This window comes from Necator americanus, chromosome IV, assembly GCF_031761385.1.
Source record: "Necator americanus strain Aroian chromosome IV, whole genome shotgun sequence".
In the NCBI taxonomy this organism is placed as follows: Eukaryota; Metazoa; Nematoda; class Chromadorea; order Rhabditida; family Ancylostomatidae; genus Necator; species Necator americanus.
This window is the reverse complement of record NC_087374.1, coordinates 21,085,174-21,100,470: the sequence shown is the minus strand read 5'-3', so window position 1 is coordinate 21,100,470 and position 15,297 is coordinate 21,085,174. Positions and strand designations below refer to the sequence as shown.

The window sequence follows — 15,297 nt, the reverse complement described above, 5'->3', positions numbered from 1 at the left end:
CAACCTATGGGATGCTGTGGATACTGGAGAGTTGGCGATCCAGCAGCTTCTATCAATCCACTCTTGCGTGTAGAAGAAGCCCTCTTTATTCTCTCCTTCGAAAGGAGACTTGGCTTTCTTTGGACGCTCATCGTTAAAAATGGAAAGTGAGTCTTGTACAAAAACTTTTCACGACGGATTTGTCAGGATGAGGTCTCAAGATATCTCCACGTCTTCCTAAAAAAGTGCTCTCCTGCTGATGGTGATTTGGGAATAACATATATTACTAGGAACTCGCGGGGCCGCGTGTACAGCTCTGATACCTACTTGCTCGTGGTGGCCTTGCTTTCACTAACCGTAATGAGACATTTGAGTGTACCCATTAGGAACGAGCTATATAACCTGCACTATTATATGGCGGAAGAATCCCATACATTGCAAAAACGTGTTGTGATCTAGCACATCGCCAAAGCCCACAACCTGAAAGGACAACTACCTGAAGGGAGCATGGAATCTTTGGCAACAACCGTTCGTTTCGTCACGCTGAACCGCCAAACATTGTCGAGTGGGCTCCAACAAACCGCCCTCTCTAGGCTTCTGCGATATCTTTCTGTGCAGGAAACACGCATGAGAGATTGTCCCGACATGAAAATTAACCACATACTGCGTCGATGCTGATGAGAGGAACATAAGTGGTTGCGCGATAGCTGTGAGGAAGGATTACAACAACATGGTGAAGGAATTTGGCTCAACGTCGTCTAGATGCGCCTGCGTACGACTGCGGGATCGCAGAGGACGTAAACTCTGGATCGTAAGTGCCCAAGCACCTAGGGAAATCGCTGAGATCAACAGTAATGACGCCTTCTACGATGAAGTCATTGCGTTGGTGTCTGAAATGCCCAGCCAGCAGGTGGTCATTGTCGGAATCGTCGCAAATGCGAAGATGGTTCTTGAACAACAATCCTAAGTGCTAGGAAAAAGGTATTATCCAGCGAAGCGCATGCCAGACAACGGTGACTGTCTGGTTGACTTATGTGAACAGACGGGCCTCATCATCGCTTCCACTTTTAAGAGGAATCATCGACGCCATCAGCTCACGTGGCAGGGTTCAACCCTCTTAACGTCTGAAGAGCAGCACAAGCGGAAGATGAGGACTCTCAAACTTCAGCACGACTACGTTCTGACGAGGAACATCCCTCAATCAGATATAAACTCAACAGCTATTTGAGACGTTACATTCGATTCTGACCTTTGGCCGGTTCTTCTCAACTTCACAATACGGTTTCACATGAGAAACATAGGAGTTCCTCCTCGATCGAAGATTGTCATGGGAAATCTGAAAGATGAAAACTGCAGAAAGAAATTACGCCAACGAGTTCATGTTGGAGTACGGACTAGGAAGAAGCTTTGCGATGCAGACTTCTTCACGAAATGTATACAGGATCCGTAAAAAGAAACGCTTCTGGTTTTAACGTCACGCAAGAAATTTGCTTTTGCAGCTGCGGAAACAGAATCCACGTATAAGTCTGCATGTCCCCACAGCAGCTCTGGGGATTTCAGTCAGGAAAAGCGTCTGAGGAGGAAGTTGCGTCGTCAACTGCAGAAAGACCGCGAAAACGAATGAACGTCAAGAGCGAAGGAGTTTGAAAAAACGAAGGAGGACAAGAACCCGCGGAAAGCCTTTACTAAAACAACATGGCGGCAAGATGAAAAGAAGAAGAAAAAACCTTCAAAAACCTAAACCTCTGCGAAAATGCGGATAATTGCGTTAGGCGATGACATCAGCCCGCCGATTAAGTCAAGTAAGTCAAAATCACTAGGAGCTCGTGTCCAAAAAAGCAATTACTAAAGAACGTACCCACGTTGTCCAACTGCAGAAGCCGAAGAAAAACGTCGATCGTGCATGCGGGCAGCAAAAACTGCTTCTTGTCACGACAACACCGACTGACAACACATTCCTGGCCCATTCCGAGCTGCAAAACTTTGGCTAATTGGTAAGCTTGTACCAGCTTGTTTAATGGCCGGACCTCGCATACTCTGACTACAAGCTTTTCAGCCAGTTGCAGTGTTTTCTGGATGAAAGATGTGAGGACCAGGTGAGAAATCTACTTGGTGACTTCTTCAAGCCCCATCCCTGGTCCCAATCGCCCGAATGTTTTCTTCGAGTAGTAAGTGAGAAATGGTTTATACCTCTGCTGTATATGTCTGCTACTCTTTGAAATATCTATAATAATGTGTCATTTAAAAAATTAGATATTCTATCAGTGCATTCTAGATGTCACTGCGTTGATTCATATATTGTCCATATTCATATATTTCTGACAATTCTGCCAAGAGATTATTGAAAAAGAAGGAGCGTACGCTTTACATTGGTGAAAGGTTACCTTAATTTTGTAAGATACAGAATGAATATAAATATAAATATATATATATATATATATATACTGCGTTGATTCAGTATATGAATATGGACAATATATGAATCAACGCAGTATATGTATATATATATCTTTTGGGAAGAGATAGTTGAAAATAGACTGATAGAAAATTGTTTTCAACATGAATTGATCCTTTATTTGGTGATTGAGCAGTAGTTCACTGCTTATTTTTGTGAAAAGCACAGTACAGAAACTAATCACTATACTTGAGGGCAAGTCTGACGGAAGTAAGAAAAGATCTTACCAATGCTTTCATTGTTCTAATCATTCTCAGAATGTTTTTGTCCAAACAAATTGTCGTATTCGGAATCAGCGTATTCGATAACTTACATCGGCAATAATTCATCGCGTCAAAGTCTGAAATTTTCATTGTACCGAATGAGAAGGAAAGGAACCAAAAAAGTCAGTGTGATAAGCCCTCAAATGGACAAATCTGGAGGACAGGTGGTCTATTGGAAGTTTTTAATTGATTTTTTGAGCTGTTACCAAGATTTACCTATCGTTTGAATGCTTTCTGTAGGGTGATGAAGCGCTTGAGAGGTTATTCACTGATGGCTTTGATTTTTTCCAGGCTCTGACGAAGGCGATAACGCCGAAACGTTGGCTGTTGTTTAATAAATGAAGATCAATACCAATCTTGGCCACAGCTCAAAAAAAAATCAACTAAACGCTTTTCAAAGACAATCGAACATGAGCAATACTACTGGAAGTTGTCTGAGCGCATACTTTGCTTCAGAAATCCTCAAACGGTAGACGATTTTCTTTGTGTTAGAGCACAGGTGGACACCCAGAACCACATTCCTTTCATTCTAAGGAAGGGTAATTATGATGCTGATGTGAACGCGACCTCATTCTGCAAGAAAAAAGGTTCAAATTATTCAGGAAACTTGAGAAGAGTGCTACTTCTTTCGAGGGTGATTTTTCCCACTTCTTCCAGTCTTACTGTCACACACAAAGCTCAAGAAGTGAATAGACTGTTGAACATCAAAGGATCTTCCTAATATCGCAGGTTTATGGTAATTAAGTTAGAAGGATTAGAATCTTGTTCGTCTTCGAGCCCAATTCTTTTGACCAGTTTTGGATGTCTAGAATGTCGAGAAATTGTCTGCAATCCGGTTTTGATCACCGTTCAATTGACAATCGTAAGGGAAACACTTCCGGGAGAACCGAAAGCGGAGTGGCTCAGAGTGCGTTTTGTTTCATGATCAGCTCCAGTGTTCATTTATTTCTTCCTTACATTTCAAGGATTTCTCTTATGCGTTGGCTTCAGTCGTTATGTGGTTATGCAGACTCTTAAAGAGACTCCTGAGGACTTCGCTTTTCACGACGATTTCAGTTGCAACGGTCCACACACGTCGCATCCAGCTGCGCAGCGGTCGAAAGCCAGTGAGTTCTCCTCGTCTGCCTATTCAAGCGAAACCTATGAGTAGGCTGTATCCCGCAATCTACAACTCCATCTCTGGCTTTTGCCGTGGATTCTTTCACCAAGCCAATTTCGTGGTATGCTGGCTTTGAAATCAGCTTTTGCTTTGTAAGCCATAAGGTACTGCGAACTTGCACTGAGAAGCTGATTACAGGAACCTTTTTTAGGACGGATGAGTAGCGCTGTCGGTAGGAGATTAAGCCGATACTACTCCATCGATGACTGGAAGCAGTCATGAACCCAACCACGTCCTTCAACGCTCCTCCATTGAAAAACAGGTGCAAGAGAGGTCTGGGAGGATAAAAACAGATTTGACACATCGACAACATCGACCGATTTATTGCAAGGTTGCACTCTTTTTTGTAAGCCTCAAGTGATTCTGAATTTAAGTCGAACGCGTAGGCGCATAATTATGAATTAATCAATGACGTGCACTATATCTTTTATTCTTTATTACTCGACATAAATAACTAGATATTCGCTAGACCGTTACTTATTGTTTCGTTTTTTTCCTCTTACAACAATTCACATAGCCCAGTTTCAGGAGAGGAATCTCTTGTCTTCTTTCTGGACCACATTCCGACAACGTCGTCCCTTCTTTGTACATCGACGAACCAATGTGGTTTCCTCTGAAATTGGAAAGTAATCGTTTCATTACCCGTATCCAGGTTTCACATTCCCTGCTTACGGTGGATAGTATTGGCATACAACCATAATCCATCCATTACTGCAGTGCGTGATTCCACAACCCACTGTCAGTGTCTCCGCCCACAATACCTGTAAAATGTCCTACACTTTCTTAAAGATGAAAATGAAACATTTTCCTAGCGTCGAAACAGTTGGTGGGAAGCGACCTTGACTTTATTGTCGTCCATTGAATCTTTTCGCTTACTCTGTTCGTGTTATTGGTTTGAGGATCGTCTCTGATTACCCGGTGCAGGATAATTACTCATAACTCTGTGTATTGCCACATTGGAGGTGTTTTCGTTGTCAAAATATGTCGAAATGTTCAGGTCAATTTCATATTGAAATTGCACGTCTCAGCATTCGCTCAACTCACCTTTGTGGCATGTCCTATGTCACTTCTATATTCGTTCATTGCTGATAATCCATACTTTGCTATCTCATCAGCCCATGGCTTTGTAGCCGTCTGTAAAGTGGTGATCACCGGAACTTCTCATGAAAATGTATTCAGCGTATTAGAAAGTAGTCGTAATAATGTTAGCGTGTGTAGTGTAGTGTTAGATAATCGATTGTAAAAATGTCGATTTTTGCGCAAGAAATCCCATCCACAAAACTGCTGGTGTTGCTTAAAGGCAGCATACCACGATTGTGAGGTGGTGCGCATTTCAGGTGGAGTATCCGTATACGGGGTCGTAGAATATGGAGACGGGGTAGCTCCGCTTATCTTTCTCTGCATCATTGCAAACCGCCGCCTCCAGAATGATGTATTTTACGACGTCATCTATTGCAACGCTCCACCCCTTGCGCCGCCCCCGTCCTGCGATTCGTCGAAAATCAATTCGGACTGCCCCGATAGGCAGTAAGGGACGCTACTCGTGCAAGGGTGTCGCGCTGCAATAGAAGGCATTGTACAAAACAGCATTCAGGGGTCTGCTTGCAGTGATTCAGGGAGAGATAAGCGGAGCCACCCCGGTCTCCATTATCTGCGACCCCGTATACGGATATTCCACCTGCAATCCGTACCACCCCAGATTCCTGGTATGCTGCCTTTAAGCTAGGAAATTTGTAATACAAAACTCTTCTCGTCCTATCCTATTCTACTCACTGGCCTTTAATCTACTGACTGTTCCTCTTTCGAGCATTTCAACAACTTCTAGCTGTCCCGATTTTTGAAAAAAACAAACGAATGCTCTAAGCGCCTTTCTCGAGCGAACTATTCCGTTTTGGAATTCTACTGGAACAAGCAATTTTACTGGTTAGTTACTACTTACATCCGAAAAAGTGCGTTGATGCTTGTTGTTCTTAGCTTAATCGATGAAGTTAGATTCGCACCCGACGCTCACAATGTTTTAGATGAAGGCAAAAAAATGATACTACTTTTGCGGCAACCTAAACATCGGATACTCGGCTTACATTAGCTGCTTGTTCTTGAGTAATTTTTTCCGGTTGTATCAAACAGATTCTCGCCCACGCCAAAGTACTGGGAGCGCTTTATTTTGCATTGCACGATGTTCGCACACTTTAGGGACGACCCTTCAAGCGAACAGTTGTCTTTCTAAAATTCAGTAACCAATGTGATGACAAGTATGATAGAATACATAGAAAAAGGTTTGACCAGTTGTGGCATGCTCTTCGCTGGTGAGAGCTTTCTAAATTTATCGTTTTCCGTGGTAATTTCATACTCTCCTTTAGCAGCAAGTGATCGATGTTTGTTATGCCTATATAGTAAATTCAGCCTGGATTTCATTGACATTACTGTTCCACAATCTAAGTGTTCGGAATTCGTTGCTCCTGTTGTTTGCTCGTTCTTCGTTGTTGTTTCTTGATCCGTTGTTGATCCTCCTGTTAATTTGATTACTTCGACGGAATACTGACCGTATCGAGCTGTCAGGAAAGCTGAACATTTGACTCAATGGAAGTAGTACTGTGGATTTATTGAAAAGAATTAAACAAACCTACTTATTTTAATAGCACAGAATATGAGAAACACAATATCGAATGATTTTCTCCAATTTTGTAATTTAAAGGGGTTCCGTGCGCACTGTCGCTGAGATATGGCGAGCCCATACGGATTATATGAGTAGGATTAACCGCTCACCACTGCACACGTTACCTCAATTGGGAGTTACTTTGAGCCATGATGTAACTTTCTGGCTTAACTTTTATGGCTAACGTCTGCCAAGCGTCGTCAAGTCTGCCAAACAGACTTGATCATATCTAAATGTTGCGTTTATCTCTCACAAATTGCAAGGTTAACATGATAACCAGGACATAATATTGTGCAGTATTAGATAAGCACATACATTATGAAATATTACAAAAGGTAATGTTAAACAATTACAATTAATCACATATTAATTAGTAAGTTACATAGTATGTTTAGTTTCAAGCGTAGGACAATATGGAACCTCCAACATTGTTTTGAAAATGTAGAACGTGTTGACATCATAACAGTGTGAGCTTGGTTCGACAGTAGTAAGTTCGACACCCGACTGAGTCAAATTTTTGTAAAACAGTTAGAAACTCGAAAGTACTCCTTAAAGATGAAGAATTTGATTGTAATTAGTTTTTAGCAGTTTAAATGTGGATTCGATAAAATTAAATAACCAAAAAAACTCAGATTCTGTACACGTTGTGTCCGGGAGATCACAAATAACTTCGTCATAAGAGGACCAAAAGAATCAATTCAGGTGGTTTTTTCATAGCAGAAGGTTTACCCTATAAAACAGTCATATTGCTGCCTTTTCCCACCTCCTAGTCATTTTGGAATTAAGTTGGGACAAAATTTAAGATTTTTCGGCTTTTTTGGATTTTTCCCATCTAAAGTTTGAGAGAACCAGAGAGTCCTCAATAGAGAAAGCTTGCACATAAAGATTATGCAAGTCCCTCTATCCGAATATCTGGGTGATTTTCAGGAAGGCGTGCCGCTTCTTTGGAGTTGGGAAACTTGCCGAAATCTCAATTTTTGCTGGCGGGTCGAAGAGCACGTGAACAAAATTCTTGAATAAAATTCAAAAACTCGGAGAAAATTAGCGCGAAGCAAGTCATCTTCCAGAATGTTGTAGCCAGGAATTTCATCTATCAGATGCTGCATCAATCTATGTACACATTTCGAGGGCCTCGCCGTTTTTCCAAATTTTTGATGGGACAAAGATGGAAAAAATGCCATTTTTCTCATCTTTGTTCCGTCTAAATTCCAGAAAGGCTAGGAGGTGGAAAAAGACAGCGATGCGACCGTTTTGTAGGGTAGTTCTTCTTCTCTTGAAGACTACCTGAAATATTTCTCTCGGTCCTCTTACTACGAAGTTATGGGCGATCTTCTAGGCCTAACTATATGCATAGAATCTGAGCTTTTTTGGTCGCTAAGTTCCGTTTAATCCACTTTTAAACTTCTGATCACTACGTATAATTGAATTCTTCATCTTTTAGAAGTGGTGGCAATTTTCTAATTCTTTTACAAAAATTTTAACTCAGTCAAGTGTCGAACCTACGAGGTTTTTGTTACACTGTCAACTCGTTGTACATTTTCAAAACAAAATGTTGGGGTTTCCATCCCGTCCTACGCCTGAAACTAAATATAACATTCTCCAATTTATGTAGCTATTTAATATTATATTATTATAATATTTTATAATGTATATAATCATCCGATGCTACATAATATTTTGTCTTGGTTGTCATGATATCATTCATCCACTCCTGCCACCGTACACTCCCTTTTAAAGGCATCATGCCACGAATCTGAGGTGGAGCGGATTTCAGGTGGAGTATTCGTATACGGAATCGTAGATTATGGAGAGAGGGGTGATCCTGTCCATTTGAACAAGGCTGGCGCGCTCCAATCGAACTAATTGTGGAGAGCAGCGCGCCGGAACGCCGTATCTTCCGGGTCGTTTTTTTACGGCGATTAGGAAGAAATGGACGTAATCACTCTTCTCCCCATAATCTACGACCCCTTATACGAATACTCCACCGGAAATCCGTACCACTCCAGATGCGTGTGGTGATCCTTTTACTGCCCTCTTTTGAGACCCCCAGTGGGAAAATCCCATCAGACGCTTGATCCTGACTAAAGGGAACTTTGCTTTACCTAATTAGATATCCGGCGCATGCTCTGCTAACGGAGAGAGGAAAGAACACAAACAGTTGTCCTATGTCATTAGGGATTCCTTCAAATTCGCCTTCGAAGAATGTCAGCACCGAAAAATTGTGAAAATAAGTTCCAATAAAATTGTACATAGCTAATTCAAGTCAGAACTTTAAGTTGTACTGGTCCCTTTGTACAATTTGTGTGTGAACTGATGAATACTGAAGACCTCGTCATCGATTGAAAACGGTCGGCCCTCACGCGTTCACTCAGCGTATGATCTTTCCACAGCATTGTTTGACTCGCATTTTTTCTGAAGAGTGCCTTGTCTTGAATTTCTATAGGCGAACTTTGAGGAGATTTTCTTTTTTGTGCTGCGAAAGAGGAGCGGATAGGCCCACAACTGAAACACAGGTTCGTCACATTTCCAATACCTTATACTGACCTAATTTCGGTCTCACTCTCAGTTCCTGGGAACTTGTTGGTTGCAGAAAACCACCTGTAAGACGTGGACTTCTTGACTACTGATATGTACGGCAGTGTTATTGGATCATGCTGTGGTCGATAAACAGAATATTGTGCTTATGACAGATAGACTAGACTCGAGACGTTTCGAGCTCAAAGAACTGGTTTCATTGTGGCCTACTGTAGGAGTTGACTGAATGCGTACACACCAAAAAAGGTTATGCTCTACATCTGGTGGAGCGTACACGGCGTCGAATGCTGGGAGCTGCTCGCTGAGGGATGTACAGTGGCCGCAGACGTCTACGTTGAGCAACTGAGGAATTTGAAGACAAGTCTCGAAAATGCACGCCCGCAGCAGTGCGAAGTCTACTTCCAGCACAATAACACTCAGTAACACATTGGAAAAATGACCGAGGCTGAACTAAATAAGTTCTTCTGGACCATTTCACCACACCTACCGTATTCCCCAGATCTGGCTCCCTCGGATTACCACCTTTTTTCCTATCTCCAACGTCATCTGGATGGTCAAGACTCCCAAACCCACGACGACATCAAAAAGGCACCCGAGCAGTTCTTCGGGGAACAGTCCCCAGCGTTCTGGAGCAGAGGCATCTACGATCTGCCTAGACGTTGGCAGAAGACCATGGATGCCAATGGGGCATACTTCAAATGGTTTACAGTTATCATTTAAAAATTACAAAGTAAATAAAAATATTGTCAATTTGTCCGAGAATTTTCGACTCAACCTAATATATATATATATATATATATATATATATCGGAGATGTGATTGTGAGGTGCTTAATCTACAAGGAAAATATCTTCCTGTGTTTCTCGTGTAATCGCCGGTGTCCAGACAAATTATGGGCGGCGGGCCGAGGTTTTCTTTGAAAATCACGAAAGGGCAGTTTGTTAGCGCTAAACGATTAGATAGAGCAAAACCATCTTGTTGAACGTTTGCGGAGGAATGGGCAAACTTTCCGAGGTAAGACGAAGTGTCCCGTTTTCTTTCGAACATCTCTTGCTTTATTCAGTGAGTGTTTGACTGGATTTTTGCAGTGGTCAGATTTCGAAAAAAAAAGAATTAATTGTAACTTTTGCTAACGATCTGCCCAATTTTGTGCCGATAGCGAAGAAGAAGTAGAATAAGATTTCGGGGAGATATATCGATATACATTTCTTCTTCTTTTTCTTTTGTTATTCTGTTCCCAAGATTACGACTTTGAATCTCCCATGACCTTCCTGATTTTTTCTAGTGTTCCATGTTTCTTTCATTTGTCTTCCTAACCATCCCCGCATTTCAGAGATCTTTGTACCATATGGATGCAGACCAACGGCTAATTAGTACTTGCATTCAACTCTGAGCGAATCACAATTATATTTGCTCACGGAGCCGTGAAATTCTTAGATTATAGGGAAGCTATGAACGCTAAAAGCTTAGTCACGACGGTGCTGCTATCAGTAATTGACAGACCAGTACTATTAACAAAGCCTACCATAATTAAGTTTAGCAATGTCCAGTGCATCACAAAAACTAGGGAGTTAAAAAAGGACTCTCCTTCCATCCCCTTCGTTTTCTCGATCTCAAAATGCTGCAAAGGTAATCATCCCAGAGGATCTCCTGCATAAGGCGCCAATGAAACCGTTGAAAGTGGGCGATGACGTATGGATGCCTTACCTCGTTCTTTCGTGTGTTGGGACTAAATGACTGAATCTATCATTTCTCATAAGTTCGAGAGCTCATTTTATAGGTAGATTAATTGCGATTGTTAAGCTTCATACACAAGATTTTTCTTATAGAGAAAATATCTGTTCTTCTGCAATTTGGGGCATTCTGATGGCATTTTTTTTGTCTTTTTTTAACTTCAAATCCGCTGATACACTGGAAATACATGTACATGACGCAGCAACGGATTAGACATATTGGGATAGAAAAGACGACCTGGGAGAAAGTAATGCTTTTCTCAAATTACACTAGGTCTCTAATGATTTTCTGAGAAAATAATGCTTAGTTAAAAGTATAAAAGAGGCGTTCAGGTAAATAAAAACTGTATGAATCTCGGAGTTATCCTGATCATCTGAACATAACATTTGGAACCAATAGAGCGGAATATCAGTTTCTAAGCGAAGTGTTGTACATACAATCGGGAACTTATTTCTGTTAGATTCAAGTGAATTTGGAATATTAGGCCATTTTGTTTGGATTTTCGCTTTCTTCGTTTATGTTAGTGCTACTTCTATCACTGTCCCACTTCTAAAAAAATTTGGAACAGAATGTCCAAACTACTATACCAATCTAACGAAGGGGTTGAGCCCGTATCCAGTATATTTATCGTAGGAAGGATGAAAACGCTAGAAATGAAACCATATCGGCGACATCTTTTTCCCACCATGTTATGCGAGATTATTTGGTTAATTTCCAGTCGCAAACTCAGTGTAGATGCTTCGGTGCAGGAGCTAGTCGTTTGCTGGATAAATATTCCCAGTCTTAAAACGATTGAACGTATATTTTTGCTACATTATGCATTCAACTGGGGGCGAATTTCTTTTGCACTCCAACATACCGAGGCATATTCATCCACCCCTGAAAACCTCGTCATGGCTCAACTGAAACTACTGTCATCTCAAAAACAAGGGGGCCAGTATCCAACATAATTTCATCCGGGATAAATTGCAAATTTAATACATCGATAGATTGTGTCGGATACTGGGCCCTGGTTTTTGGTATACGAACAGCCTCGTTTGAGTTGTATTGAGAGTTCTGACAGAGTTCTCACTTTTCTTCTCTGTCTCGTGATTAATCTGTATATCTATTTTGTATTATTCCTACTCCATTTCGTAGTTCCGGGATTATTTCTTTGAATGTTATGCGAGATGCTCTGGAATAGTTAAACACTGCATCAATTTGTCCGTTCAGAGCTATCTACGATCGTGGATCACATTTTAAAGGCATAACCCCACGAATCTGAGGTGGTGCAGATTTCAGGTGGGGTATTCTTATAATGGATAGCAGATTATAGAGAGAAGGGTGATTCCGTCCATTTCTTCCTAATTGCCGTAAAAAACGGCTCGGAAGATGCGGCGCCGTTGAAGGCTGGCGCGCTCCAGTCGAACTCCTTGTAGAAAATAGTGCGCCGGAACCCCTGAAGCCGCATCTTCTGGGCCGTTTTTTACGGCAATCAGGAAGAAATGGACGGAATCACCCCCTCTCCATAGTCTACTATCCCGTATACGAATACTCCAGCTGAAATCCGTACCACCTCAGATTCGTGGAGTGATGCCTTTATGCTCATCCATTAGCAGTGGCTGACCTATTCGCCGATTTCCTATCTCCATAATCACACTCCATCCTCGTTTTTTTTTTCTAAAGATAAAGTGGACAAGATGATAAGTGATCTCTGTGCGCAGGAAATTCTAGTTAACTGCAAGCCACATCACCATAGTGCAACCTTTCTACCACTTTTAATTCAAGAACTATATAAAAATTACTTGTTTTTCCTTGTGTAGTCCATACGTATTTTCATGAAATATATGTGCATATAAAAAGCGGCACGAAATTGACCAACTAACCTAATCTGCATTCTCTATGTTTACGTAGTCGTTGCGTAAACATTTTTCTGTTTTACATTTCCATTCACAAAGGATCTGAAATAGTGGTGAATGTCTTTCTAACAGCACTGGTCTCCTTCTCAAACCTCTGCTTAAAAAGTTCACCATACTTTCTAAACGTGGCAGAGTTTTCATCACGTTTTGTTTGAAAAAATATAAGTAGTTTGCGCGAACAGTCCCATGAAACATGCCTTGCGGCTGCAAAACCTTTCTACCAACGCTTATTTGCTTCTGTATTTGGATTTCCTCGGAAATATTGTTCATCGTTAGGGTGATTAATTTCTTCCCACATTCACGGCAACAGGAAAATGAATACCTGCGAAAATTCCATCCATCACATTCTGAATACGATTATTTTTCCCCAGTGAGACTTCCTGAAAAGGTGTTTCAAAATCTGGAATGTCCATTTTTTCCGAATCAAATCAGATTATTCAAGATGCTCTTTGAGCACTGCTTGAAGCGTTCGTAGTAGTACCTTTTAAGCAGTACTTGGTGCTGCTCAAAGTTTTTTACACAGGAATAGGCAGCGAAAGAGGAGAGCTTCTTAGAAAATCTCGAAACGAAAGTGAAATTTAGAAAATTAATGGAAATGAAATTGTCGAAATTGATGCGAAAATAGGAATCTTTGTAGAAAAACAACCACCTATTTCTCCCCCACTTCTGTTATTAACTTCCTCTAGATTCTATTCTTTTCCTGTATTGTTGGGCTGAGGTGAATATCTGTGTTGCCTGAACGTTTTCTGAATCACTTCAAAAAGAATTGCACTGGATGGATATTGCTCCGTGTCCATACTATTGCTTCATGTTCTCCTTCGATCATTGTGTGAGTAGATGGATTTCCTGTTTAGTTGTAGCATGAATGTTTCATCATGTTGACACCGTAGGGTTTCAGCGTAGATCCACATCCTAGAGTGCATCGGTACCTTAGTGGAGCAGGATATGTCCTAATTTTGGTTTTATGTGCTTTCGTCATTGACTTTCGACAATCTCTGAGCGACGAAATATAACCTCTCGAAAACATCCGTCGCTCAAGGATTTCGGACTTCCGTCATTTGACTTCCAATATTACAGAACTGTTACGACTGTCGCACGCGCAGCCGCAACGAGGTCAAGTTGACGCTTGTCTAGGACACTTCAATTTCTTCTTTCCCGAATTTCCCGTTCGTTCGGAACTCCTAGAGCTCGTATGTCCATATCGCGTTCCAGCCGGTTTCATTGGAAGCGGGAATATCAAACACTTGGATACGATACTACTCCTTATGTGTCTCTGTTTAGAGAACACACATTCAGATTCAGGGGGACTAGTTGCATGAAGGGAACTTACACAAAGATCTGCTCCAGCTTCAGGACTTTTGCCAGGACCGAGGGATCGAAAAGAATACCTATATTAGAATACGCTAAAGATGACACGTATGCATGCATTGCTCATTTGGGCAAGTAGAAATTTCCCATACCACTGTTTCCAATTTACCATTCCTAAGGGGATGAAATTGATGTCATGATGAAATGGATGTCAGTGCATCGCATTTACTCGAAGAGGTAACGATTCTGAAGATATATAACGCCGAATATAGTGTAACGCCAATGGTAGTAGTATTTTCGAGATATCGTGCTACCATTAATATATAACACTATTTTATAACACTGGTTACAATCCTTAAAGGCATCACTCCACGAATTTGAGGTGGTGAAGATTTCAGGCGGAGCATTCTTAAAAGGGATAGTAGATTATGAAGAGGAGCCTGCCAACCCTGTGCGGCGCCGCATCTTCCGGGCCGTTTTTTGCGGCAATTAGGAAGAAATGGACGGAATCACCCTCCTCTCCATAATCTACTATCCCGTGTACGAATACTCCACCTGAATTCCGTACCACCTCAGATTCGTGCGGTGATGCCTTTAATTCGCACCCTATTACGAGGATGCTTGAGGAGTTGTTGGTCTCGCAGCGACCGCCGTCTGATACTACAGTGGTGGTTACGGTGTCGATAGAGGGGCTTGGTTTTCCACCCGCTGTCACAACTGTCTGCAGAGAGCAGCATATGATAAAGGTCGGACAGACGATGGCCGCCCTCAACCTCTGAATCTGCTCCGATGCGAGCGCCACGATTCCTTAGAAGATTATCTGAGTCGTTCGCAACGTCCTCCATTTGAACACTTCTTTTCGCCTGGTTCAGGCGTGTTCTTAGAAGCCCAGAAATCGGCGCCATCCGGTTCGATCAGTTTGTTTGACCACGCAGCTCTTTACACTCGCATGAGGGATGAAATGAAAGCGAGGAAATAGGAACTTATTACTACTGCAAAGAGTTGCAAGTTTTTTGCTCATATCAGTCAGCCATCAATCAGTATCAGCGTCAGTAGACAGTTGGAGTATTCAGAATCCATTTGCATTTTACATTTGGAGAAAATATGTAGAGTATCTTCTTTGATAATTCCTAATTGCGTTCCGAACACTATACCGCAGTGAAGAAAACACATCGCATCGAAAATTACTCAAAGCACTCTCTCAGAGCTTGTTCAGAGAAGAAAAAACTATTGACGAGGCTAATTATACTTATTGTGTATCAACTTCACCATATAACAGCTCGACCTCATTACTCCTTGCTATTTCTAGA

General features: G+C 41.6%; 2 protein-coding genes across 3 annotated transcripts; one reads left to right on the top strand and one right to left on the bottom strand.

Annotated features, from left to right (window-relative positions):
* Nucleotides 1-709: 709 nt before the first annotated feature.
* On the top strand, nt 710-946 carry RB195_002159 (uncharacterized protein; the record flags this gene model as incomplete). Its single annotated transcript, XM_064199280.1, has 1 exon — nt 710-946. The coding sequence occupies one exon, from the start codon at nt 710-712 to the stop codon at nt 944-946; it is 237 nt and encodes a 78-aa protein (XP_064055161.1).
* A 3,387-nt stretch (nt 947-4,333) lies between these two features.
* Nucleotides 4,334-14,892, bottom strand: RB195_002158 (uncharacterized protein; the record flags this gene model as incomplete). Of its 2 annotated transcripts, XM_064199279.1 has the most annotated exons (7): nt 4,334-4,469; nt 4,529-4,617; nt 4,901-4,990; nt 5,938-6,004; nt 9,535-9,699; nt 14,593-14,708; nt 14,761-14,892. In XM_064199279.1, the coding sequence occupies 7 exons, from the start codon at nt 14,890-14,892 to the stop codon at nt 4,334-4,336; spliced, it is 795 nt and encodes a 264-aa protein (XP_064055160.1). The 2 variants fall into 2 exon arrangements, with proteins under 2 accessions (XP_064055160.1, XP_064055159.1); XM_064199278.1 differs by lacking the exons at nt 5,938-6,004; nt 9,535-9,699 and having other exon boundaries at nt 14,556-14,708.
* Nucleotides 14,893-15,297: the final 405 nt, after the last annotated feature.